The sequence below is a fragment of the Bison bison genome, unplaced genomic scaffold, assembly GCF_000754665.1.
Source record: "Bison bison bison isolate TAMUID 2011002044 unplaced genomic scaffold, Bison_UMD1.0 scf7180017864332, whole genome shotgun sequence".
Taxonomy (NCBI): domain Eukaryota; kingdom Metazoa; phylum Chordata; class Mammalia; order Artiodactyla; family Bovidae; genus Bison; species Bison bison.
This window is the reverse complement of record NW_011494904.1, coordinates 1891391-1917810: the sequence shown is the minus strand read 5'-3', so window position 1 is coordinate 1917810 and position 26420 is coordinate 1891391. Positions and strand designations below refer to the sequence as shown.

Genomic DNA, 26420 nt, shown 5'->3' with positions numbered 1-26420 from the left:
GTACGAGTATAGTTTCTTATAAACATTCTTTTAATAACTGCATTTTCTTACCACTAAAATTTACCCCTTTTTCTCCAAATGCTGTAGTATGGCTTGGAAAGAATTATGAGTGAAGAGAGGAGTCTTTCTTTGCTAGCCAGAGCCATTGATCCTGAGCAGCCTGGCACGATGATGGATGTGGTTAAGCTCCTTTCTGCAGTGTGCATCGTAGGGGAGGAAAGCATGTAAGTCTCAACTTGTTTCTCTCGTTACACAGTAATGTAATACAGTTTGATTCAATAATGTTTTCATTATTCTGTTTTAGTCTAGAATTTATTTTAAATAAATGAACTATACTTAAGCAGCTTATTTAGATTCATATTGGCTGAACAGAAATGAAAAATTTTTTTCTCTTAATTGATACAGTAGTTAAGGACTGACATGTTTCTATGAAAAATGGATTTCTTTATTATTTTTAAACTGTTTTGAACTCAGACCTTGAATAAACAGTCTAAATGAAGACTTTGAAAAATATACAGATTGGTTCTGTTTCTTATGATTTTTTTCAGATAGAAGTATTAGTGAATAATTGATACTGTAATGGTTGAGGGTAGAATGTGTTGACCATAAAGTGTATTGTAAAGTTTAAACTTTAAAGACGTTATCTACAATTTCTAAAGCTGTAACTAAAAAGCCATTACATGTATTGAAAGATAAAGATAAACCTTTTGTCTTTTTAAGGAAGATTAGTGTTCTTATTACAAGAGAGCATTTAAAAATTACTTAAAATGCCTTTTATATATGGTAAAGATATTCAAACTGAACAACCAACAGAACAAACAGAAATGGCCTTCTGACCTCCTAAGTGTGGGCAGAGCCCTGTGAGTGAAACCCCCAGCACACATTGGAAACTTGTCCATGGGGGGCCTGTGGGTCCGCTGACTGGAGCCCTGCTCAGCTGGACTTTGCTGGGGAGGCAGCAGGCAACACGTGGCCGGTGCCCCTCCCTGGATGAGGCCAAGTCTGCTGCAGTCCCAGCTGCAAAGCCATGCGTGCAGCTTTAGCACTCTCCCGTTTTAAGAAGGCCACCCAAGGGTGAATTTAATGTAGAAGCATGGTGTGCCTCCTCTGTGCTCCCCTCGCCTCTCTTTCTCTCTGCTCCCTGTGTCTTCTTCCTCTTCCCCCTCCTCCCCTGCGTCCTGTGCCTTCTCTTTTCTCTTCCTTCTTCCCTTCTTGTCCTTCTCTTCCTTTATCCTCTTTCTCCTTTTCCTCCTTCCTCTTCTACTCTTTTTCCTTCACTTCCATATTACTTTTATTATTTCTTGACTTCAGATAGATTGTTTAAATGATGTAAAGAACTGTTAGGACTAAAGTGTCTATGTCCACAAACTGAGATTTTACAGTATACCGGGTACTGTTAGCATAAGTATTCTTTAAAGAAATAGCAAGTATATTTCTTACATAACCCCCATGCTTTATATTTGACTATAATTACTTACTGCTGTATGTGTTTGACCACCAGAAGTTCATTTACTTACACTCAAGGCAGAGTAGAGTTGTAGTGATTAAAAGCAGTCTGGATCCTCATCCTTGCTCTAGCACTCTACCATTTAGTAGATGTGAGACCTTAGACAAATTGCTTAACCCTTTTCTGCTTCAGTTTCCTAACTTACAGAATAGAATAGGAATAATACCTACTTTATAGAATGACGTACATTAAAACTAGCTAATATTAATATTTATAACAGTTTATATAGTACCTGATGTGTAGTAAGCACTATATAAATGTTTGACAAATAAATATGATCATAGGGTTATTATGAGGAATAAATGAATATGTAACATGGTTTGTGCTTGATATGTGCTATGTAATCAGTAAGACACTTATAAAATGTTACTGCTTGCCTAGAAGTAGTGACTCTGGAGCGCAGTAGGTTAAGCTACTAATTTTGAGTTACTTGGGTTATTTGCTGTTTGCAGTTTAATTTGTAATTTTCCAATAGCCTTGAAGAAGTCTTAGAAGCTTTAACATCAGCTGGAGAAGAAAGAAGAATTGACAGATTTTCTTCTATTGTGGAAGGTCTTCGGCACAATTCAGTTCAGTTGCAAGTAGGTTTCATGTTTATCATTAATATATTTTGTAAATGTTTACTGACTGACTTATATTTAATAATAACATGTAAAACTGTTCAGATCAGTTCAGTTCAGTCACTCAGTCATGTCCAACTCTTTGCGACCCCATGAATTGCAGCCTGCCAGGCCTCCCTGTCCATCACCAACTCACAGAGTTCACTCAAACTCATGTCCATCGAGTTGGTGATGCCATCGAGCCATCTCATCCTCTGTCATCCCCTTCTCCTCCTGCCCCCAATCCCTCCCAGCATCAGGGTCTTTTCCAGTGAGTCGACTCTTTGCATGAGGTGGCCAAAGTATTGGGAGTTTCAGCTTCAGTATCAGTCCTCCTATCTGAAAAATTGAGAGTTTTCATGAGTAAAGAGACTGAGGTATATGTAGAGATGTTCAGATATTTTAAGTGCTCCCAAAACATCATGTTAGATTGAAACATTATAGTACCCAAGTTACCTATCTAATATTCATTTAATTTTTCTTTCTTGACACAATAATTTTATTGCTATAATTTTTGTTATAGCCATTGCTAATCAAACATGAGTATCTTTAAAGAATTATTGTAGCCTGATTTCTATCTTCAAATTTTAAAAAATCTAATTGGTGTGGTTGGGACCTGGCTATAGAGAATTTTTAAAGATCCTCAGATGATTTTAATGCATAATAAAATTTGGAAACTGAGGTTGCTAATAGATATGAAGTAAATCTGTTTTACACTTAGACATTATAGTTTTAAATTTTATTTTAAAACTGTATACCTTAGCCATTTAATTGTTCTCAACTTGGTAGGAATAGAATAGCCAGATCTTAGTGTTAAATTAATAAAAATGAGCACGATATTTGATGACAAATCAGAAAACGTTCAGTTAGTTCAATCGCTCGGTTGTGTGTGACTCTTGCCAGCTTGCCAGGTTTCCCTGTCCATCACCAACTCACTGAGCTTCCTCAAACTCATGTCCATCGAGTTGGTGATGCCATCCAACCATCTCATCCTCTGTCACCTCCTTTTCTGACTACCTTCAATGTTTCCCAGCATCAGGGTCTTTTCAGAGGACCTGCTGTTTGTATCAGGTGGCCAAAGTATTGGAGCTTCAGCTTCAGCATCAGTCCTTCCAATGAATATTCAGGACTGATTTCCTTTAGGATGGACTGGTTGGATCTCCTTGCAGTCCAGGGGACTCTTCTTCTCCAAGAGTCTTCTCCAACACTACAGTTCAAAAGCATCAATTCTTTGGCTCTCAGCTTTCTTTATAGTCCAACTCTCACATCCATACATGACTACTGGAAAACCTTAGCTTTGACTAGATAGACCTTTGTTGGCAAAGTAATGTCTCTGCCTTTTAATATGCTATCTAGGTTGGTCATAGCTTTTCTTCCAAGGAGCAAGTGTCTTTTGATTTCATGGCTGCGGTCACCATCGGCAGTCACTTTGGAGCTCAGGAAAGGAAAGTCTGTCACTGTTTCCATTGTTTCCCCATCTATTTGCAATGACGTGATGCAGTCAGATGCCATGATCTTCCTTTTTTGAATGTTGAGTTTTAAGCCAGCCTTTTCACTCTCCTCTTTCACTTTCATCAAGAGGCTCTTTAGTTCCTCTTCACTTTCTGCCATAAATGTGGTGTCATCTGTGTATCTGAGGTTATTGGTATTTCTCCCAGCAATCTTGATTCTAGCTTGTGCTTCATCCAGCCCAGCATTTCACATGATGTGCTCTGTATAGAAGTTAAATAAGCAGGGTGATAATATACAGCCTTAATGTACTCCTTTCCCAATTTGAAACCAGCCTGTTGTTCCATCTCTGGTTCTAACTGTTGCTTCTTGACCTGCAATACAGATTTCTCAGGAGGCAGGTCAGGTGGTCTGCTGTTCCCGTCTCTTTAAGAATTTTCCACGGTTTTTAGTGATCCACACAGTGAAAGGTTTGGTGAAGTTAATAAAGCAGAATTAGATGTTTTTCTGTAACTGTTGCTTTTTCTGTGATCCAGTGATGTTTTTCATTTGGTCTCTGGTTCCTCTGCCTTTTCTAAATCCAGCTTGAACATCTGGGAGTTCTCGGTTCACATACTGTTTGAAGCCTTGCTTGGAGAATTTTGAGCATTACTTTGCTAGCGTGTGAGATGAGTGCCATCGTGCGGTAGTTTGAACATACTTTGACATTTCCTTTCTTTGGAATTTGAATGAAAACTGACCTTTTCCAGTCCTGTGGCCACTGCTGAATTTTCTAAATTTGCTGATATATTGAATGCAGCACTTTCACAGCATTATCTTTTAGGATTTGAACTGACTCGCCTGGAATCCCATCACCTCCACGAGCTTTGTTCGTAGTGATGGTTCCTAAGGCCCACTTGACTTCACATTCCAGGACGTCTGGCTCTAGGTGAGTGATCACAGCATCGTGATTATCTGGATCATTAAGGTCTTTTTTTGTATAGTTCCTCTGTGTTTTCTTGCCATCTCTTTTTAATATCTTCTGCTTCTATTAGGTTCATACTCTTTCTGTCCTTTATTGAGCCCGTCTTTCCATGAATGTTCCCTTGGTATCTCTAATTTTTTTGAAGAGATCTCTAGTCTTTCCCATTCTGTTGTTTTCCTCTGTTTCTTTGCATTGATCACTGAGGAAGGCTTTCTTATCTCTCTATGTTATTCTTTGGAGCTCTGCATTCAAATGGGTATATCTTTCCTTTCTCCTTTGCCTTTCTCTTCTCTTCTTTTTTTCAGCTATTTGTAAGGTCTCCTCAGACAACCATTTTTACTCTTTGCATTTCTTTTTCATGGGGATGGTCTTGATCACTGTCTCCTATACAATGTCATGAACCTCCATCTATAGTTCTTCACTGTCTATCAGATCTAATCCCTTGAATCTATTTGTCACTTCTACTGTATAATTGTAAGGGCTTTGATTTAGGTCATCCCTGAATGGTCTCGTGCTTTTCCCTACTTTCTTCAATTTCAGTCTGAATTTGGCAGTAAGGAGTTCATGATCTGAGCCACAGTCAGCTCCCGGTCTTGTTTTTGTTGACTGTATAGAGCTGCTCCATGTTTGGCTGCAAAGAATGTAATCAGTCTGACTTAGGTATTGACCATCTGGTGATGTCCATGTGTAGAGTGTTCTCCTGTGTTGTTGGAAGGTGTTTGCTATGACCAGTGCCTTCTCTTGGCAAAACTAGTACCCTTTGTCCAGCTTCATTTTGTACTCCAAGGCCAGAAAGTAAGGTATTGCCTAATTAATGATTTTTTATAACCTTTCTGAGGATGGTGTTTGTGAATCTCCTTCTGATGGCAGCATTTGCTGATGGCAGTGATGAGCCCTGTGTGATTGGTGTCTCTGGGAAGTAGGCAGCTTTGAAGGTCTGAGTCCAGTGTGGTCACTCTTACATGAGTCCAGTCCCTGGAGCTTCTGGAAATGAGCCCGTCTTTCCTCATGTGGGAGTGGAGGCTGGGCTGTATGTCTGCTCCTGAGTTCAGTCCTGATCCTCGTTTGCTTGTGGGCTGGGGCCTGTTCATTCATATACCTTTACCCTTTTTTCCCCTTCCCTCCTTTCTCATTGGCCCCGGATTTCTTGTTCACCACAGTTCTAATGAAGAGTGAACCTGAAAGAACCTGTGTAGAGAAAAGCTGAGCAATCATTTTATCTGAATTTTCCTCTAAGACTCTTGTATCTTTAACTTGTATAGTATTTGTGCAAATCCTAGTAGGTTATTAGATTAATTTTGGTAATTTCTGCAGCATATTAGAAATTATCTCTAATTTTAAAAAATCTCAGTATAAAATGTGATAGTTACATGTAAAGTTTAAGTAAACATCTTTTTGTTCTAATACATGCTTTTCATATTTAATGACACACATATACAGGAATGATAAAATGAATAGAATTTTGAATCAGCCAGACTTGAATCTGAATGCAGCTTTTCACATCCTTCCTTTATGAGATTCTAGATCTCTTCCTCAATCTTTTCTATACCTCAGTTTTCTCAGTTTCAAGATGCGATAATCTCAGTACCTAGCTCATTGTTGATGCAAGGATTACATAGGATATGAATTCAAATGCTTAGTACACTGCTTAGTTCATTAACAGAAGCATTCACTAAATGCTGGTTTTGAAAAGTATTTTAGTAAATTGAAAAGACAAAGTCCGTGGAGATTAAATGTGATCTTCCATTTTTTAAGCAAACATTACCAGTGCTGATATTAAAATTGGTACTTAACTATGCAACATTTAATGAAAATTTATTTAAAAAAATTTATATTCACACATGAATGCATGTACAAATTTTTATAGTGGTTTTATTTGTCATAGCTCCACACTGTGAACAACCCCGATGTCCCTCAACAGGTGGGTGGTTACACTGTGGTACACCTGTACTTAGAATACCCTTCGACATTAGAAAGGATGAACTACTGATTTATATAACTTGCATGGATCTTGAGAGAATTATCCAGATTGAAAAATGCTAGTCCTAAAAGGTTACACGCTGTGTGATTCCATTCTTGAAATCAAATGGAATGTGATTCCATTCCTGGAATCAAACTAAATTATAGAGAGCAGTTCTCTAAGAACAAGTTACTGCTTTACTGGTTTTCAAAAGCTTGTCATGGGGTCTGGAAAAGTGCTGGACATGTCTATAAATAATAGCAGGGAGGAATGTTGTGTGATTAAAGCTGTTCTGTATCTTAATTGTGCACATGGTTATAGAATCTGTACATGTGATGAAATTGTGTAGAACTGTACATGCATCCACAGTTGAGTGTAAAGCTGGTAAAATCTGAAAAATCTCTGTGGATAGTAGCAATTTCAGCTTCTTGGTTTCAGTATTGTACTATACTGATGCAGGATGTTACCAATGGGAGGAATTGTGTGAGGAGTACTGAGGACTAATATGTATTTTTTTTCCCAAACTTGCCATGAACCTGTAATTACGTCAAAATAAAAGGTTTAAATCTTGATAAAATTGAGCTTCCAACTTTTTTTTTTGCATCATTATTACATCATTTGATATTTGAAAGGTGTGAGGGAAAAGCTATGAAGGGCTTGCTAAGACCTAAGCCAGGTTCTGCCTAGGCACGTTACAGCGTTGGCTCATTAAATGGGAAGTTTGACCTTTGTTGTTGTTGTTTAGTCACTAAATTGTGTCCAACTCTTTGTGACCCCGTGGACTGTAGCCCGCCAGGCTCCTCTGTCATGGGACTTCCCAGGAGGGTCAGTGGAGCAGACTGCTGTTTCCTCCTGCAGGGACTCTTCCCTGCCCAGGGACCGGACCTGGGTCTCCTGCTTGGCAGGCAGACTCTTTACCACTGAGCCACCTGAGAAGCCCTAGGTGGTTTATACTTTTTGGTTATTATAATGCTACTGTGAATATTTGTGGAGATGATATTTTTAAACAGCTGATAATTTGCCTTAGTGTTGGGGCGTTAAGGGTGGAGAGGAGGGGCCTGCAGCAGCCACTTCCTGGACAGCTGTGAAACCATGCAGTCAATTCACTTCTTGAGAAATTGTTACCAGGATGCAGGTGGCTGATTATATTTGCTTTTATGAAACCAATTGCCTTATTAATTATAGTTTCTGTTATGCTTAGTAATATTTTTTTAAGTCCTATAAACACTGGAGTTTCTTGATAAAATTTTTAAAGTTTAATTTTCATTGAGAAGTAAAGGTCATTAGCATCATTTAAATTTCTTTGTTGTTTTTCTGATAAGTTCAGGTTAAATTTGTGTGGTCTTGATTAAGAACAGACAATGGGAAGAATTTTGCTAAATTCTAATATCCCTACTGAATAGTTTTGTTGAGAGTTTTTACACTAATGGACGTTTCTTCTTATAAAGCCAAATATATGAAATAGCTAACAGGTAAGAAGTTAAAAGTAAAGATATTATTTTCCAGATAGCTAACTTAGGGGGAGATAACTAAATTCTTTTTCTGGGATTGCTTGTGCTCTATTTCCTTTGAAATTGTCAAACAATACTGTAGTAGTAATAGCTAAATATCTTTTCTTTTTGGGTGTTTCTCAATTAAATACAAATAAAAAATATTTTAGCACTGGCCAGTTATCAGTTTTCCAATAAGGCTCTAAGCACCCATTTTATTCCATTAGCTATATAAGTTGCACTTATTAAAATGTACTAGACAGGAGTGATACTAGCAAATCAAATAAAAAATAAACTTTGTCTCTGAATGAGGTAGAAACCAGTTGTTTGCCTTTAAATTGGAGAAAATGGGAGATAGTAACATTTAAAAAAATCCTCATTGTTTTTTTATTGCAAAATATATTTATTCCAAAGTACTTTTTAAAGGACGATTGTTACATTTTCTTGAGTCTGTTAATAGTAATTATGAAGATAATGTGACTGCTTCTGATTTTGATAGAATTGAGCAGACTTCCACCCCTTTCTCCAAATAGTATAGTAAGAAAGTGCCAAATTGAGTACCATCAGTAACTTAAAATTATTTCAGGAGTTCAGTTCAGTTCAGTCACGCAGTTGTGTCCGACTCTTTGCAATTCCATGAACCGCACTACTCCAGGCCTCCCTGTCCATCATCAACACCCGGAATCCACCGAAACCCATGTCCATTGAGTCGATGATGCCATCCAACCTTCTCATCCTCTGTCATCCGCTTCTCCTCCTGCCCTCAATCTTTCTCAGCATCAGGGTCTTTTCAAAGGAGTCAGCTCTTTGCATCCGGTGGGCAAAATATTGGAGTTCAACTTCAACATCAGTCCTTCCAGTGAATATTCAGGACTGATTTCCTTTAGGATGGACTGGTTGGATTTCCTTGCAGTCCAAGGGACTCTCAAGAGTCTTCTCCAACACCACAGTTCAAAAGCATCAGTTCGTTGGCGCTCAGCTTTCTTTATAGTCCAACTCTCACATCCATACATGACTACTGGAAAAACCATAGCCCTGACTAGACGGACATTTGTTAACAAAGTAATGTCTTTGCTTTTTAATATGCTATCTAGGTTGGTCATAACTTTCCTTCCAAGGATTAAGCGTCTTTTAATTTCAGTTACTTTGGAGCCCAGAAAAATAAAGTCAGCCACTGTTTCCACATCTATTTGCCATGAAGTGATGGAACCGGATGCCATGATCTTAGTTTTCTGAATGTTGAGCTTTAAAGCCAAAATTTTCACTTGCCTCTTTCATATTCTTCAAGAGGTTTTTTAGTTCCTCTTCACTTTCTGCCAGAAGGGTGGTGTCATCTGCATATCTCAGGTTATTGATATTTCTCCCGGCAATCTTGATTCCAGCTTATGCTTCATCTAGCCTAGCGTTTCTCATGATGAGCTTTGCACATAAGTTAAGTAAGCAGGGTGACAATATACAGCCTTGACGTACTCCTTTTCCTATTTGTAACCAGTCTGTTGTTCCATATCCAGTTCTAACTGTTGTTTCTGACCTGCATACAGGTTTCTCAAGGGGTAGGTCAGGTGGCCTGGTATTCCCATCTTTTTAAGAATTTTCCACGGTTTACTGTGATCCACACAGTCGAAGTCTTTGGCATAGTCAGTAAAGCAGAAATAGATGTTTTTCTGGAACTCTCTTGCTTTTTTTGATGATCCAGCAGATGTTGGTAATTTGATCTCTGGTTCCTCTGCCTTCTCTAAAACTAGCTTGAACATCTGGAAGTTCATGGTTCATGTATTGCTGAAGCCTGGCTTGGAGAATTTTAAGCATTACTTTACTAGAGTGTGAGATCAGTGCAAGTGTGTGGTAGTTTGAGCATTCTTTGGCATTGCGTTTCTTTGGGATTGGAATGAAAACTGACCTTTTCCAGTCCTGTGGCCACTGCTGAGTTTTCTAAATTTGCTGACATACTGAGTGCAGCACTTTCACAGCATCATCTTTCAGGATTTGAGATAGCTCAGCTGGAATTCCATCACCTCCACTAGCTTTGTTCGTAGTGATGGTTCCTAAGGCCCACTTGACTTCACATTCCAGGATATCTGGCTCTAGGTGAGTGATCACACCATCGTGATTATCTGGGTCATGAAGATCTTTTTTGTACAGTTCTTCTGTGTATTCTTGCCACCTCTTTTTAATATCTTCTGCTTCTGTTAGGTCCATACCATTTCTGGCCTTGATTGTACCGATCTTTGCATGAAATATTCCCTTGGTATCTCTAATTTTCTTGAAGAGATCTCTAGTCTTTCCCATTCTGTTGTTTTTCCTCTATTTTTTTTTTCCATTGATCGCTGAGGAAGGCTTTCTTATCTCTCCTTGCTGTTTGTTGGAACTGTGCATTCAAATGCTTATATCTTTCCTTTTCTCCTTTGCTTTTCACTTCCCTTCTTTTCAAAGTTATTTGTAATGCCTCCTCAGACAGCCATTTTGCTTTTTTGGATTTGTTTTCTTGGGGATGGTCTTGATTCCTGTCTCCTATACAATGTCAGGAACCTCTGTCCATAGTTCATCAGGCACTCTGTCTATCAGATCTAGTCCCTTAAAGCTATTTCTCACTTCCACTGTATAGTCTTAAGGGATTTGATTTAGTCATACCTGAATGATCTAGTGGTTTTCTCCACTTTCTTCAATTTCAGTCTGAATTTGGCAATAAGGAGTCCATGATCTGAGCCACAGTCAGCTCCCGGTCTTGTTTTTGCCGACTGTATAGAGCTTCTCCATCTTTGGCTGCAAAGAATATAATCAGTCATATTTCAGTGTTGACCATCTGGTGATGTCTGTGTGTAGAGTCTTCTCTTGTGTTGTTGGAAGAGGGTGTTTGCTATGACCGGTGCGTTCTCTTGGCAGAACTCTATTAGCCTTTGCCCTGCTTCATTCTGTACTTCAAGGCCAAATTTGCCTGTTATTCCAGGTGTTTCTGGACTTCCTACTTTTCCATTTCAGACCTTATAGTCTTATATCAGAAAAGAAAGTATAAATGTAAATATGCACTTAAATGTACATTACTTTCTTTTCTCAATTGTGTCATACAGAGATTTTCATCTTCAAGGAAAGTAATTCTCTCTGGTTAATTTAAGCAGGAAATGGGGCTGAGTACCTTACAGAATTTCTAGTAGGCTGTGGCCCATGTGTGGATATATGTAGCAGCAGGAGAGCAGACCACATCCAGGAGTGTCCCAGGAGAAACAGCACTCATAATCCCTGCCCTGGGTGGCACTGGGGGGCTCTGCCACGCTGCTGGGAGAGCTTCAGCTACACCCCACAGCTTCCCTCACAGAGATCAGCCTTCCTTTGTGTGATTAGCCTCTTGTGGTCCCTGTGTCTTCTGGAGACGCGGGTTGGAATAAGGTGGATGGGCCAGTCTCTAGTGTCTGTCACAGTTTGATTTTCATTTCTTTCCTGTAGTTAATTTTTCTATGTGTGTTTTCTCTCTTCTCTTGTTCAAACCTGTGTTTTGGGGCACAGGGTTGATGGAATTGTGGTATATTTTTGTAAGGAATGGAATCAAAGTGTGGGAATCCTGGAGTGTTTTTGGGGGGCTGTTTTACTTTTCCTCTGCGCCTGTGTCCTCAGTGATAGCATGCTGCAACTTCCCTTCCTACGGTGTCTTCCTGATCCAGTGTTCCTGGACTTGTGGCTGGGAGGGTCAAGAGCACAAAGGATCTGTGATTTCTTGCCACTCATAACCTGCTGTGTTTGTCTGCCACCCTTGTAGGGGTGCTGCTGTCCAAAGACACGGACTCCTAGGTCTAAAACAAAGGACTCCCTTTACTCACAGGTACAGCAGTAGCTCGAGCCCCAGATTCCAAATGGAGGGGTCACGTTAGAGCAAAGACACTCTGGGCAGCAGTTACTCTGACCAGTACAGGCTGTGATGAGATTCGTTCAGTTTGTCTTCTTGAGTATTCGATGAAGCCTGCTGGTCAGCAGTGCTTCAAGCAGCAGGTTGAGGCTGCTCTGCACTACTGACCTTAGCCCTGCCTCTCAGATCGCAGATCCTGCCAGCCAGACATAAACCACTAGAGTCTATGTTGCTGCTGCTGCTGCTGCTGCTAAGTCGCTTCAGTCGTGTCCGACTCCGTGCAACCCCATGGACTGCAGCCTACCAGGCTTCTCCGTCCATGGGATTCTCCAGGCAAGAACACTGGAGTGGGTTGCCATTTCCTTCTCCAATGCAGGAAAGTGAAAAGTGAGAGTGAAGTCGCTCAGTCGTGTCTGACTCTTAGCGACCCCACGGACTGCAGCCTACCAGGCTCCTCCATCCATGGGATTTTCCGGGCAAGAGTGCTGGAGTGAGATGCCATTGCCTTCTTCAGAGTCTTATGTTAGGACTTCAGAAAGCTTTCTTAGTTTCTTCTGTTGCAGTTTCACTGAAGCTTAGGTTTGAATGATTGCACAGATTTTGTTCAGCAAGGTGGACATCAGGGCAACTCTTTCATCCATGACAGCCCTGACGGTGAGTTGAAGCTGATGAGTGCCTTCTGGGGCTGACGCCATGTCATTGACCACTCCAGGCAAAGCCAGGGCCATGTTTCTCAGGGCCTGTTCCCTTAGTGTCTCATGGTAGGGATCTGTCTGCTGGGGCACGTATGTACTTTCTCTCCAGGAAACTTTCCAGAGGAACCAGAGTTGCCTCAGGGTAGAAAGATGACCACAGCTATCTAACGCTGTACGTGTACAGGTCCTGATTCCTCAGACAGATAAACACCTCTTATGCGTGCCTCTGAGGTGCACGTCCGTGTTTTGCACTGAGAGGCAAGTAAACACCTGGCTTTTGAAGGTGCAGGTGCTCCTGGGTGGGACATGTTGTCTGTAGTTCTCAGGATCCCCCAGTTGGGATCTCTGTCAGTTGGAAAGCTGCTGGGTGACAGTGCTTTCAGTGAGGCCTCCCAGCTGGCTGGTCAGAACATTGAGTCCAGTCTTTGTTTTTGAAGGGGCTGTGTGATGGCCTGGCAGAGACGGCAGCTGAGTCACAGGAGAGGAATTTTCAGCTTGGGGAGCACAGATCTTTCAGAATGGGCTTGGGTCTGCCTGCCCTTTGGCTGGAGGGTGGATGCAGTCTCTGTCTTCCAAGGTGGTTTGTTGTAAAGACAGCCTGGTAAAAGTCTTGCAGAAGAAAGGTGGTCTCCACCTCTACTTGCAGTGCTTTCAGACCCCTGAGAGCCCCACGCAGCGTTTCCTGGCGGCGGCGAGCACAGCCCTGCCCCTCTGCCCGTCTCCTGCGTGGCTTCTTTTCCCTCAGTCTGATGCTCTTGGTGGTGTTTCTGTACACTTGCTGTGCCTTGATGTCACGTGCATGGAACAAAGCCTTCACTCGTTTTGGTTCGTGTGACAGTACACTAACTGCTGTTTAAAGGGAAATGTGTTTTCTAGAGTTTCTCATCAGAGAGGAGGAGAACGAGCCCCATCAGAAAGCAGATGTGAGTGAGGGCCTGTGGGGCCGCACGGCTCGGAGGGGTAAAGTTCTGGTTCTCTGGTCTTCGGTGTGCTGATGCCAACCTGTAGCAGCTTTAGTTTCTGAGCTTGATCAGAATATATTTAAATATAAACATACTTTAAATATGGGCTTCCCTGGTAGCTCAGATGGTGAAGAATCCACCTGCAATGCAAGGGATCAGATTCGATCCCTAGGTCAGGAAGATCCCCTGGAGAAGGGAATGGCAACTCACTCTACTCTTCTTGCCTGGAGAATCCCATGGACAGAGGAGCCTGGCGGGTTCAAAGAGTCAGATACAACTGAGCAACTAACACACGCACACGTGCATACATACTTTAAATAAACTTAAATCTGTAATTGCCTCCAGGTTTCTCAAAATTTGACTTAGTATTCTTAGATACTTACAGTTAGCTGGATCTTTGCTGTATTTCTGTGGACCACTTTTACTTTTTACTGTTTTTTTTGTTCATTTGGCTGTTTTGGGTGTTGGTTGCGGTGCATGGATCTGCGCTCTGTTGTGGGGTCCTTTGACACAGTGCAGGAACTCTGTAGTCTGGCGCTCGGGCTCTGGAGTGTACAGGCTCCGTACTCATGGCACATGGCATCCTAGTTCCCTGGCCAGGAATTGAACCCGCATCCCCTGCATTGCAAGGCTGATTCTTAACCATTAGGCCACCAGGGAAGTCTGGACTACATAGTTTTTACTAATAACCCAAATCTTATAATTTCTCTTCACCCATTATTGAAGCACATAGCCATTATTCTACTTCTTTCTCTTTTTTTAATTGTGGTAAAATATACATAACATTAAATTAGATAATTTGAAAATAATACTCTTGCTGCAGCTTGCCTTGTGGAACCAAGACTGTTCATCGGGGTTGGCTGGTGGAGCCCATGGGAAATGCAGCTCTGTCACACCTGTTGTGATGGGTGTCACAGGGCTGCAGCCGGGGCTGTTGGTTGTTTATACTCACTGCAGTCAAAGATTAAAAGTACATGTTCATGGCTGCTATAAAGACAGAGGTTTCTTAACTTAAAAAAAAAGGAGGGGGGAAGCTTCTTCAGTCTCTGTGGATTTTGTTGACTTCAATTACAGAATAGGTCTGTGACAGAGGTTTCTTAACTTAAAAAAAAAAAAAAAGGGAAAATAAAAGGTTTATCAGTCTCTATGGATTTCATTGAGTTCAATTACAGAATAGGTCTTTGCAAATTTGATTGGATCAAATTTTTCCATTATACTAAAAAAAAAAGGAAGTTTTTCCTTTTTTTTAATGTAAAAAATTGAGGGGCTTCCCTAGTGGTCCGGTGGTGAAGATGCCACGCTTCCAGTGCAGGGAGTGCAGGTTCAGCCCGCGGTCAGGAGACTAAGACCCCACAGACTGCACAGCACAGCCAGCCCCTAGAAAGATGCTTACCTGTTGGATAACTGGTTTCCGTTCACTAAAGTGTTAGAACCAGAGCAGGAAAAGTGACCTTCAATTCAGCTATCACTGTGCTTTGAAATATGTTCAGTTCAGTCGTGTCTAACTCTTTGCGACCCCATGAATCACAGCAAGCCAGGCCTCCCTGTCCATCACCAACTCCCGGAGTTTACTCAAACTCATGTCGATCAAGTCGGTGATGCCATCCAGCCATCTCATCCTCTGTCATCCCCTTCTCCTCCTGCCCTCAATCCCTCCCAGCATCAGGGTTTTCAAATGAGTCGACTCTTCGCATGAGGTGGCCAAAGTACTGGAGTTTCAGCTTTAGCATCAGTCCTTCCAGTGAACACCCAGGACTGATCTCCTTTAGAATGGACTGGTTGGATCTCCTTGCAGTCCAAGGGACTCTCAAGAGTCTTCTCCAACACCACAGTTCAAAAGCGTCAATTCTTCAGTGCTTAGCTTTCTTTACAGTCCAACTCTCAAATCCATACCTGACCACTGGAAAAACCATAGCCTTGACTAGACGGACCTTTGTTGGCAAAGTAATGTCTCTGGTTTTCAATATGCTGTCTAGGTTGGTCATAACTTTCCTTCCAAGGAGTAAGCGTCTTTTAATTTCATGGCTGCAATCACCGTCTGCAGTGATTTTGGAGCCCAGAAAAACAAAGTCTGACACTGTTTCCCCATCTATTTCCCATGAAGTGATGGGACCAGATGTCATGATCTTAGTTTTCTGAATGTTTAACTTTAAGCCAACTTTTTCACTCTCCTCTTTCACTTTCATCAAGAGGCTTTTTAGTTCCTCTTCACTTTCTGCCATAAGGGTGGTGTCATCTGCATATCTGAGGTTAATGATATTTCTTCCAGCACTGGGCAATAATTGACAGATATGACATTGAAGAAAATGTTACAATGCCGGTTTGAATTTAGCCAAATTTATTAGCTTTTGTTTATTTCCCTCATGGTTAAGACTCTTAAGGCCCTTAGGCTCAAAATGTACCCGAGTTTAATTTTGCCCACAACCAAACAAAGGTCTTCCTATAAGGAATCGTCATATAACTTCCTATAACTTGATTGACTGTTTCTTTTTGTTTCAAGTATCTCCTACCCCCTCAAAAAAGTAAATGATAAGTAAAGTTACTTTTAACATCAAGTAAGTCATTCTCACATTTATTGAAGGCCCAAATGAAGACTACAGGGTATAGTTGGACATTTTATTTTTTAAGACCACTGTTGGGGCCTTCCAAAAGGATGCAGAGATCAAATTATTTTAATTCCTCTCTGTTTTTGATTACTACTTTTACTGAGGCTTGCAACAGTATGGTTACTGTATCTGTATGAATCAAAAGGTTAATATATTAAATGAACAAGTAAATAATATGCCATTAAGCTAATAAACATTAAAGAAGCAAGAGTAAAATAATATTCTAATGTAAACTCCTTGTCATTTGGAGTACACACCTCAGTATAGTAAACTAGTGGGTGACATTTGTATCCTAGAGTGTACTGCCAGTTTTCTGAATCTATGTAATGCATTTTTTCACTTATGCTGTAAGAGACCACCAGAAAGATGAAGGTAACTCATGACTCAAGGTAACTGCAAAGTTTCATAATTAACCAGTCAATTAATTATTCAGTGATTGCCGTGCTGGGTTCTGCTAGATATTAGAACAATAAAGATGAATGAAATACACTCCTTAAGTTCTTAAGAAACTGATACTCAGGAATTCAGAGCTTGCTAATATTTCATATGAATATTGCGATACTAGAATCTCAACAAAATGGAAGAACACAGAAAGAATTCATGGATATCTCAGGGGGAGTGTCAGAATAAATCCTTAAAAATCCTTGTTCTGTCTTGAATTCAACTGTCCATATTCATGTAAATTAGAGCCTCTTGATCCTATAATTTATTTGCCTGAATTTGTATGAGATATATGCAGTTACCACAAGCTCTGACTTGTCCTCTTACTTTGTCTATCATTTATAGCAATTTTATTAGAAATATAAGTAAAGTATAGGACTTTACATTTGCTGACATAATCCACCGTTTTTTGAGTTTGTCTTCGTAATGTAGTAGTCAGGTTGTTTATCTTCTCGATTAATGCTTGAGATTTTAAAATTCCTGGGTGTTTCTTTTGTTGCACTGGAGGCAAGATATTTGTCTATAAGCATCATTTACTCATTTTAACTTGATAAATGTGGAATTTGATTGTGCAAAGAGAGACAGATGATTTCTGCTGTGGAGCTAAGAAGATGAATAGCTGTATAACCTGTTTCTTCCAGGCACAGATAGCAGGTATTCACAGATTCTGATAGAATTGTTACTTAAGTACTTTACTGGTGCTGGTTTGCAGTCTGCATTCAGCTTGTGAAGCTGATATGTGTTCAGTGTAGTATCGCCATCATTTTACATATGGAAACATCTCCTCATATTCAGGATGAACCTGTTGCCCAATTGTGAGCTTTCTAAAGAACACTTTCTTTTGCTGTTTGTTGGATACCTTTTCAGTTCCTTTGGCATAATCTTGGAGAAAGCATCTGTGTTGTTGGCCTCGGCATAATCCGAACAATCCCGTGGTTGGTCTTAAGCATCACAGCTCTCAGTGTGCCTGGAATTTTGTGCTCAAATTTGTTAGTCGAAAAAGGGTTGGGAACCGAAAGTTAAAGATACATAAAATGTTAATGTTTTTCTCCTTTTGTTTTGCACATAGTGATAGATAGCATTACATTAAATTATGTGGTAGAGGAAATTTAGGTAATATGTATTTACATATGAAGAAACCTCCTCACTTCATTTTCAAGGGTGGAAAATTACTTTGCTGATTAAGTGATGTTAATTCCTGTGTGTGTCTTTGTCTTGCTGTTTAACTTCTTTCTACTTCTAATGAGTTTCCTTTGATCATTTACCTTGTTCTAAGATTGCCTTTGACAAGCTCTGTCCCTCTTACTGAATATCCTTGCGAGTTTTGCTTACAGTTTATTTGTCCCCCTTTCTAGTTTATGTCCTTGCTGATACTTTCCCCACTATTTGTGATTACGGTTTTGGCTACTTATTTTCCTCATCCTTGGCTGTGTGGGTTTTGCTGGTCTCAGTTTTTGCAGTGCATTTTCAGTTTGTTGCTACTCTTGAGGAAATCCTCAGCTATCCTGAATTCTAGCTGGCAGGCCTGTGCGCATGTGTGCAGACATGTCTTTATAGCTAGAAGTTGTGTTAAAAGTAGCTTTTCTCATGTAAGGTTCCTTTTTCATAATTGGGGCAAGAGTAACAATTAAGTTTATAGCATTTACTTTCTAAATCATTAAAATGGAGTCCATGATCTAACACCTAAAAGACGTCTTAGTTAGAAACCTTGTTTGAACCAAAGGTCAATAAGCAGTGTTTCTAACGTGTTATAAAGTGTTAATAAAGTGTTTCTAAACACGTGTTTGCAGTAAGGAGGAGAGTATTTGAGGGTCAGTTTAATCGTATGCTTTCATGTACTGGTTGTTGATGGGACATGAGAGAGAGAGTTTTCCATGTGGAAGAGCAGTTCTGTCCCTTTGTAGAAACTGCTCGTTGTCACCAGTTTGCCAAATGCAGTGGTAATGAGCTTATTTGACACAGTTGATCACTCTCTCTGTTGACACACTTTCCTCCCATACTTTTCAGACTTCTCCTTGTTTGTTTTGTACCACATTATAGCTTTCTACTTTTCTTTAACTCATTTCCCCAACCTGCAAATCAAAACCTAAAGTTGAAATTGATGAAACTGAAATGTCACAGCCAGTTCTTGGACCTCTTCTCTCTCTCTCTCTCTTCTTTTCTCTTGATGATCATCTGAGATTTGTTTTTTACATGCAATTGCTATGGTAATCTCTTTCTTGATCTAGGGTCTCCTATATCCAATTTCCTTTTCTACTTCTTTGGATAAGGACCAATAATAGATATTTCCAACTTAACATCTCTAAAACTGAACTCCTGATCTTTCTTCCCAAACCTGTTTCCTCTGTTTATCCTTATTTATTTTCCATCTTAATAAATGACTGTCAGCTTTTCAATTGCCCTGGTCAGAAGTCATGGAGTCAGTCTCGGCTCCTCCCTTTCTTTAGTAGTGATTTCTGTCTTGTCTTTTCATAGTTGTGTCCCCAGTACCAGCAAGTCCTTAGTAGACATCACTAACAGGCTTGGAAGGAATGAAATGCATAACCTAATGAACAGAGAGGGTCTGATGCCCAAAGAGAGAGCCTTTATTTAACTTAGGATGCTCCTAGGAGGAGGGCAGAAACTCCTGTTTTCTTACCCTCTTCAGTTATCAGTTCTGGGGTGAGGTAGCTTTTGTCTGCCTTTGAAACTGTTAGTATGGCATAGTTAATGCAAATTAATGGAGATCATATATGCTATGTAATTGGAACATCGAGCAGAACATGATGATTAATTCCTTATGATGAATATCACAATTTCATTATTTCCTGGAGTTTCTGTTAATATCCTAGCATTCAATAACTAATTTTTTAAATGAATGTGTGATTCTTAATGTACATTTCATTTTTAAAAGCAGAATTTATTCTAGAGTCCTGTGAATTTTCTTTCTCTCCTTGCATTTCATGTGTCTTAATACTCCTACCTCCTATCTTGTTGAGAAAGAAAGGTGGGAGAACTTGCGAATTCTTTTCTTTGGTCTCAACCACATGTTCACCCAGCCATCACATGTTTTAGAAAGGTTGTTCAAGACCTCCTCGTTGCTCACTGAGGTTACCACTATGATAGCTTTATTTCCCTGCCATGCTGTGTGGCATGTGTGATCTTAGTTCCATGACCAGGGATTGAACCTGTGGCCCTTGTCTTGGAAGCTCTGTGTCTCAACCATTGGACCGTTAGGGGAATTCTAAGATCACTTCTTCACTTAATCTGTTACCTCTGTTATTTCCTCTCCTCTGCATGAAATCCTTTATGATTCTCCCTATTTCCAGCTGAACCAGCACTCTCTGATTTGGCCTAGGAGGCTGTGCTTCATCTGTCTGGCCTCATCTTTAATGAGTCCTTCCCCTGCACTCGCACTTCCTACCTTTACAGACTGCTCAGAAAATCTGAATTCCTTGTGATTCAACAGAACGCCCCAGGGCTTTGAATATGTTAACTCTTATATTTGAATACCTTGGTCTTCCTCTTCATCTGGCTGCTTGTCTTCCGATTAATCCTTGAGAGTCAGTTCTGTTCCTCAGCTGTCCTTGTTTTTGTTACTGTCTCCATATGCTCACATGGTATATTCTCATAAATCTGTTAGAGTGAATTTATGTTATTGTACCTACTTATCTTCACTAGGGTAGCCAACATGTGCCTTTTGAGTTCCTGAGCCTTTTCTACTGTCTACAGAAATTTATTTATATGCTGGTATGCTGTTATCAGTGTGAAATCGTGTGGTAAAACAGGTCCAAATATCTCAATGTATGTATTAAAAACCTAGAAGAAACTCTTTGGTCTTTACCTTGATTATAGAGTTTTTCATCTGTAAGAAAATAAATCAATACATTTTACTGTATGTAGACATATATTTACAGGATATAAATTAATCAAAGAGTGGGTATAGGTCATGATAATGGTAAATTACCATTAGAATTGGGAAGGGATCTTAAAGAATTAAATTCATTATTTCAGTTTGTCAATTTCCTATTTTTCCTTTTACGGGAAATTGCCTTTGAAGTGTTTCCTGGAAGCAATTTGGATGATCCTTTCCCTTTCTTTCTCCTCAATTTTGTGCTAATATTGTTCTATACATATTGACTTTCCATTTAGGTGATATTTGCTGCTAATTTTTAGGTTGTTTATTTTTGCTGCTTTCTTTGGGTTGTCTATAATTTGCATCTTTTCTGGAAACCTGGTGACTAATGCTAATTTAATTTCTCTGTACGTAGAGAAACATGATTCGTATGCTGTTTGAGATCTTTTATAATGCTGAAAAAAATTTGTGGTTACTAGGTAATGACTGGCAAGGAAGTGCAAAGAAAGCCTTTTAAACTTGACTTTTTGACATGAACTGTTTACAGCTGAGTGAACATGTACTGAAAGGTAGACTCTGTTTTAAGTTTTTCTTTTCTTTTTTTTCTAAATATGTTTTTCTTTTCCCTCTCTTTCAGGTTTTGACAGTAGAGGCATGCTGGCTAGATTTTAGTGTTTAGATATCAAACAGAACAATTACAATATATTTCAACCAGCTGGAACTCAGACCCCTGTTGGTGTTTTAATCCCAAAATGGCATTTTAAATTCATATAAACCTTGCCTTAAGGGATGGAGAAAGGACAATTTAGAGAACAGCATGAGGTTAAACATATTGATCAGTAGGCTAGTCTTTCTTGTTGGCTTTTGGTAGAATGCAGACTTAGAAAAATAACCATCAACAACAACGAAGAATTCTTTGCTTCCCTAGAAACTACCTCCTTTGTTTTCATTATATAGATTTTTGATAATGAAAGATACAATTCAACCAGTGATTTAAAAAAACAAAAACAAAAAACGATATCCAAGTTGAAAGTTGGAGTTCCAGGGTAAAAGTTGAGAAAAAAATGAGTTTTTAATATTTTAGCTCAGTTGGCCATGTTATTTCTTTATGTCTTCTTAATAAACATAACATACAGTAGGTCTGAATTTTTGTCAAAGTGCAGGGACCAGTGCCTGGTCAGTTAAGGAAGTAAGTAAGTGTTAGTCACTCAGTCGTGCTCGACTCTTTGCGACCCCATGGACTACAGCCCACCAGGCTCCTCTGTCCATAAGATTTTCCAGGCAAGGATACTGGAGTGGGTTGCCATTTCCTTCTCCAGGGGATCTTCCCAACCCAGGGATCAAACCAGTAATTAGCCTTACAATGTTCATAATACAGTTTTTGGTTATAGCAACCACATTAACTAAATTTATGCCTTAGTTAATTCTTATTGACTTAAAGTCTTTGAGTTTCTCTTGATGAATAGGAAGTTATTTTATTATCCTAGTTTAGGTAAGTGTTATCTAAGGATATTTATAGTTTTTCAACTAATGTGTGTTCAGTTTATGTCTTGTGTGCATGGAATGATATTTTTGGACAAGAACTTAACTTTTGGTTGGAGTGAATTAAAAACTCCTCTGAAAATATATTTCTTGTATAATTTATAATTGACTAAAGTATTTTACATTCAAATTATCGTTTTAATAGACTCACCTGTGAAGGAAGATATTTGAAAATACTTGGAACACAGCCTTGATGTCTCAGTTCTAGTACTCCTTTTTCAATGTCTGATCCAAGTCTAAGCCTTGCTGTGTAATTTATCATAGGTAGCGTGTATGCAGCTCATCAATGCCCTCGTTACATCTCCTGATGACTTGGACTTCAGGCTTCACATCAGAAATGAATTTATGCGTTGTGGATTGAAAGAGATATTGCCAGTAAGTGCCCTGCAGTCTCCTTATTAATATTTAAATTAGAGAAGTACTTGAGTAGGGGAAAATTTAGATAAATTACTTTCAAGAATAATTTATCTATGGGAAAAAAGGCTTGAGTATAAAATCTGTTTTTGAAATACAGACGATAAGTTTTGAGTATTAGTTAACACTTTAAGTCTTTGAATGCTATAAATCAAGTTGAGTGGTTCATTTATTGTTTATATTTTTCATTAATTTTGTGTATTATTAAAACCAAACAGTTCCTTATAATTTCTATTTAATATCTGTAGAATTTAAAACATATTAAGAATGATGGCTTGGATATCCAACTTAAAGTCTTTGATGAGCATAAGGAAGAAGATTTGATGGAGTTCTCCCATCGCCTCGAAGATATTAGAGCTGAATTTGAATATCCTTTTGTGTGATGTCCAATCAAATATGTATTAATTACTAATAATTACTGCTAAATCTCAAACAGTCAGCCCCTAGCCCTAAAATATAAAACTTCAGAAGCCATTTCTAGGTAAACGCTATAAAATCAAAACTTTATTGAATCAGAGGGATGTTTGTGTAAACCTTTTTATTAGTTTCTATGTGTTTTTATGAAAACATGCTTATATAACTGAATGTGGCACCTGAAATCTGGATGCTGTAGGCCTCTTAATGTGTACCTGCGCAGTCTGTTCTTTCTGTTTGGAGCCCCCTTGCCCATTGCTTTCCCGCCTTAGGAGGAGGCCCCTTAGCCTGCTGGTTATTTCTGCCCTGTACCTTGCGTGTATTTTCTTAGGGGCCTTTGCTGGCTGTGTGCATCTGCAGATGTCTGTGTTTGTCCAGAAATGAGCCACATATCTGTCCTCCACGGGGGAGCGCCACGGTAGGTAATGCCTGGCACCAGCTCTCTCGGTCACGGCTGCCCCAGAACCCAGTGCAGCCTTTGTGACCAGCTCTCCGCCACTTTCTGCCAGAGCGTCTTGGCTCAAGAGAGTAAGATTGGTTAGAGTCGACTGTGGAGGAGAAGCCAGAAAGTATCAGGTGACGTTATCATTTGCACAGTTTCCCTCTGTATTTTATTATATGCTTAGTCTACATGATACCTATTTTAGAGTAAGAGAGTAATCTTTTGAGGCCTTACACAGCAGATTCCGTGTCACATTACTGCAGTTATTTGGTGTAGAGAATAAATAAATCCACATATTCCTTAATCAATTTACTGAAGTGAATGATCTTTACAACATGGTGTGGAACACAGTTAAGGAAACCAGAGCAGAGGGATATTTCATTTCAATTCTGCAGCATCTTTTGCTGATTCGAAATGATTATTTTATAAGGTAAGAGGAAGCTATATTCTAATATTTTCTTTCACTAATAAAATTATATTGTGAAATTCACCAGCTGTTTGATTTGAGCATGCACATATTTTTAAGATTTCTTTCTTTCATAGTATTAATTCATAGTATGCAGTGTTTCCTATGGGCATATATTTAGATAGATGATGGTATAAAATGATACTACTATTACTTTTTAAGCTCTAGCAGATTCTTGGTTACAACTTTTCATCTGAATAAAAATAAGAACTGGCAACAAATTTATTTATTACTAATTTATTGCATGATGGATAATATTTTCTGGTTAGTCCTTAGGCAGTAGGAATGGTGTTGATAAGTTTCTTTTCATAAGTTATAAAAAAGATATTAAAACATCACTTTTATTAGTGTTTAAGTAGGGCTTCCCTGGTGGCTCAGAGGTTAAAGCTTCTGCCTCCAATGTGGGAGACCTGGGTTCGATCCCTGGGTCGGGAAGATCCCCTGGAGAAGGAAATGGTAACCCACTCCAGTATTCTTGCCTGGAGAATCCCATGGATGGAGAAGCCTCACAGGCTACAGTCCATGGGGTCACAAAGAGTCGGACACGACTGAGCGACTTCACTTTCAAGTAGCTAGAAAGTTCCTTAATAGTACAGTTAAGTTTAATGTTGCTAATGTATCAGAAAGCTAGACCAATAACTTTTGAAGTCATTTGATTATACCTTAGACATCTTAAGCTCAACAAATTGTTTAAAGAAATTAACTGTTATCCATATCTGCCTGTAGTTGTATGGGTTTCCCAGTTGGATCAGTGGTAAAGAATCCACCTGTCAATGCAGGAGACTCAAGAGATGTAGGTTTGATCCATGGTTTGATCCTGGCATAGGAAATGGCAACCCACTCCAGTATCTTGCTTGGAAAACTCCATGGTCAGAGGAGCTTAGCTGGCTACATGCATGTCCATGGGGTCACAGAGTCAGACACGACTGAGTGACTGAGCACCACCATCTGTAGTTATATATGGATAGCAGCACTGAAGCTGCTCTATTGTTAAGAAGATTGAAATGGTAACATGAGTGAGACTCCTAGCCAGATATGGTGTATGCTCAATAAATATTCTCTATACCCTCTTTCCTTTTTTATTACTGTTTTATGAAGGAAGCTAAGATCTTTTGAGTATGAAGCCATTTTGGCCACCTTTAACTTTGCTGAAATTTTTTTCTCAAATACAGTGGATAGTATGTCTTGTCTTACTCTGATTTCAAGTAGGAGTTGTTAGTTTCATTCAGGCTGTGTCCTCTGGGTGATGTCAGAGGGAGTAATTTAGGTTTTTGATGTACCTAACAAGTGAACAGAAATCTAAACAAGGTAAAACTTTAGGTTGAGATGAGTATGACCACCTGCCCTACCTCATTCCTTTGTAGAATCAGTAAATCCCAAGGTCTTTTAAAATATGAGTCAGGAACCTGTTTGAGGCTTCATTTGCTTGTTTCTCATACTTTATTAAAATAAGACAGTTTATTGAACCACTGTATAAATGCTAGATAAAAAATACTAATACTTGATTAAATAAGATTTTTGAGAATCATGCTGCTGCTGCTGCTAAGTCGCTTCAGTCGTGTCCGACTCTGTGTGACCCCATAGATGGCAGCCCACTAGGTTCCCCTGTCCCTGGGATTCTCCAGGCAAGAGTACTGGAGTGGGTTGCCATTTCATTGTACTCTTCTGAAAATTTAAAAGTAAACTTGAAAGTTTTACTCATTCTAAAGTAAGCCCATCCTTTTCTTGATCTCTGTATTTTCCAAGAATTTAAGACTGTTCATTGCTTTTGAAGGTTTGAATGTGTCTATAGTGTGGAAAAGGGCTTCTCTGGTGGCTTACTGGTAAAGAATCTGCCAGCAATGCAGGAGCCTCACAAGATGTGGGTTTGATCCCTGGGTCGGGAAGATCCCTTGGAGGAGGGCTTGGCAACCCACCTCAATATTCTTGGCTGGAGAATTCCATGCATGGGAGCCTGGCAGACTACAGTCCACAGGGTCGCAAAGAGTTGGACTATCCCTGAAGCGACTTAGCGCACACGCATAGTGCTGCGAAGGAGGTTATTTCTTACTTAAGATCCTAGTCCCTTATATCTGTGCTCTAGGGGACATGTGGTTTTTAAACCTCAGAACAGATTAAAAAGCACAACTCTTGTGGGGAATGCTCAGGCAAGCCTATCACTTTAGTAGAATCAACTGTCTAGAGAAATATTACATTGTAGTGTTACTGAAAACACAAGTCTGTGTGTCTGACTCACAGTGAGGCCAAATAACACTAAGACATGGAGTTTGGAACAGAGAAAAGTTTACTGCAGAGCCAGCCAAGAAGATGGGTAGTTCATGCTTTAAAAATCCCAAATTCCCCCAAAGCTTTCAACAAAGCCCTTTTATAGGAAAGGTGGGTAGGGACGTGGTTAGTTGGTACAGACTTCCTGGTGTGAAATCCTTGTTCTTGAAGTCAGGTCACATTCAGGTGACGATGTTCCTGTAAATCTCTACCAAACAAATGTTCTTCTCTGTCCTGAAAACAAGCACCAAGTCCTAGGGCACAGCTCTCACCCTCCAAAGCCCAGGTCCTGGCCAAGAGGAGGCCCACCTCGGTTGGCAGCTCCCTCAGGGTCAGGTTCCCAGACTCAATCCAGACGTCATCGCTGAGGAGCCCGGTGCCCAGGATCCAGCTGGCCCTCCATTCCTCAGGCCCCCAAAAGGGGGCAGGAGGCAGGGCCCATAGTCTGCGGCCCAGCCGGACGGCCGCCACTCTCCGCTCACAGAGACAGAGGTTGCAGAGCGGTTCCCCAGGGCCTCAAGGCCCCGGCTC

At 39.9% G+C, this 26420-nt stretch overlaps 1 protein-coding gene across 1 annotated transcript in view; it reads left to right on the top strand.

Annotated features, from left to right (window-relative positions):
- Positions 1-26420, top strand: part of DIAPH3 (diaphanous-related formin 3) — a 563671-nt gene that overhangs the window by 175424 nt on the left and 361827 nt on the right. Inside the window, exons 8-12 of the mRNA XM_010853857.1 lie at positions 88-224; positions 1983-2088; positions 22153-22263; positions 22551-22669; positions 23472-23588. Of these exons, the coding sequence (XP_010852159.1) occupies positions 88-224; positions 1983-2088; positions 22153-22263; positions 22551-22669; positions 23472-23588 (590 nt within the window). The remainder of the gene's footprint in view (positions 1-87; positions 225-1982; positions 2089-22152; positions 22264-22550; positions 22670-23471; positions 23589-26420) is intronic.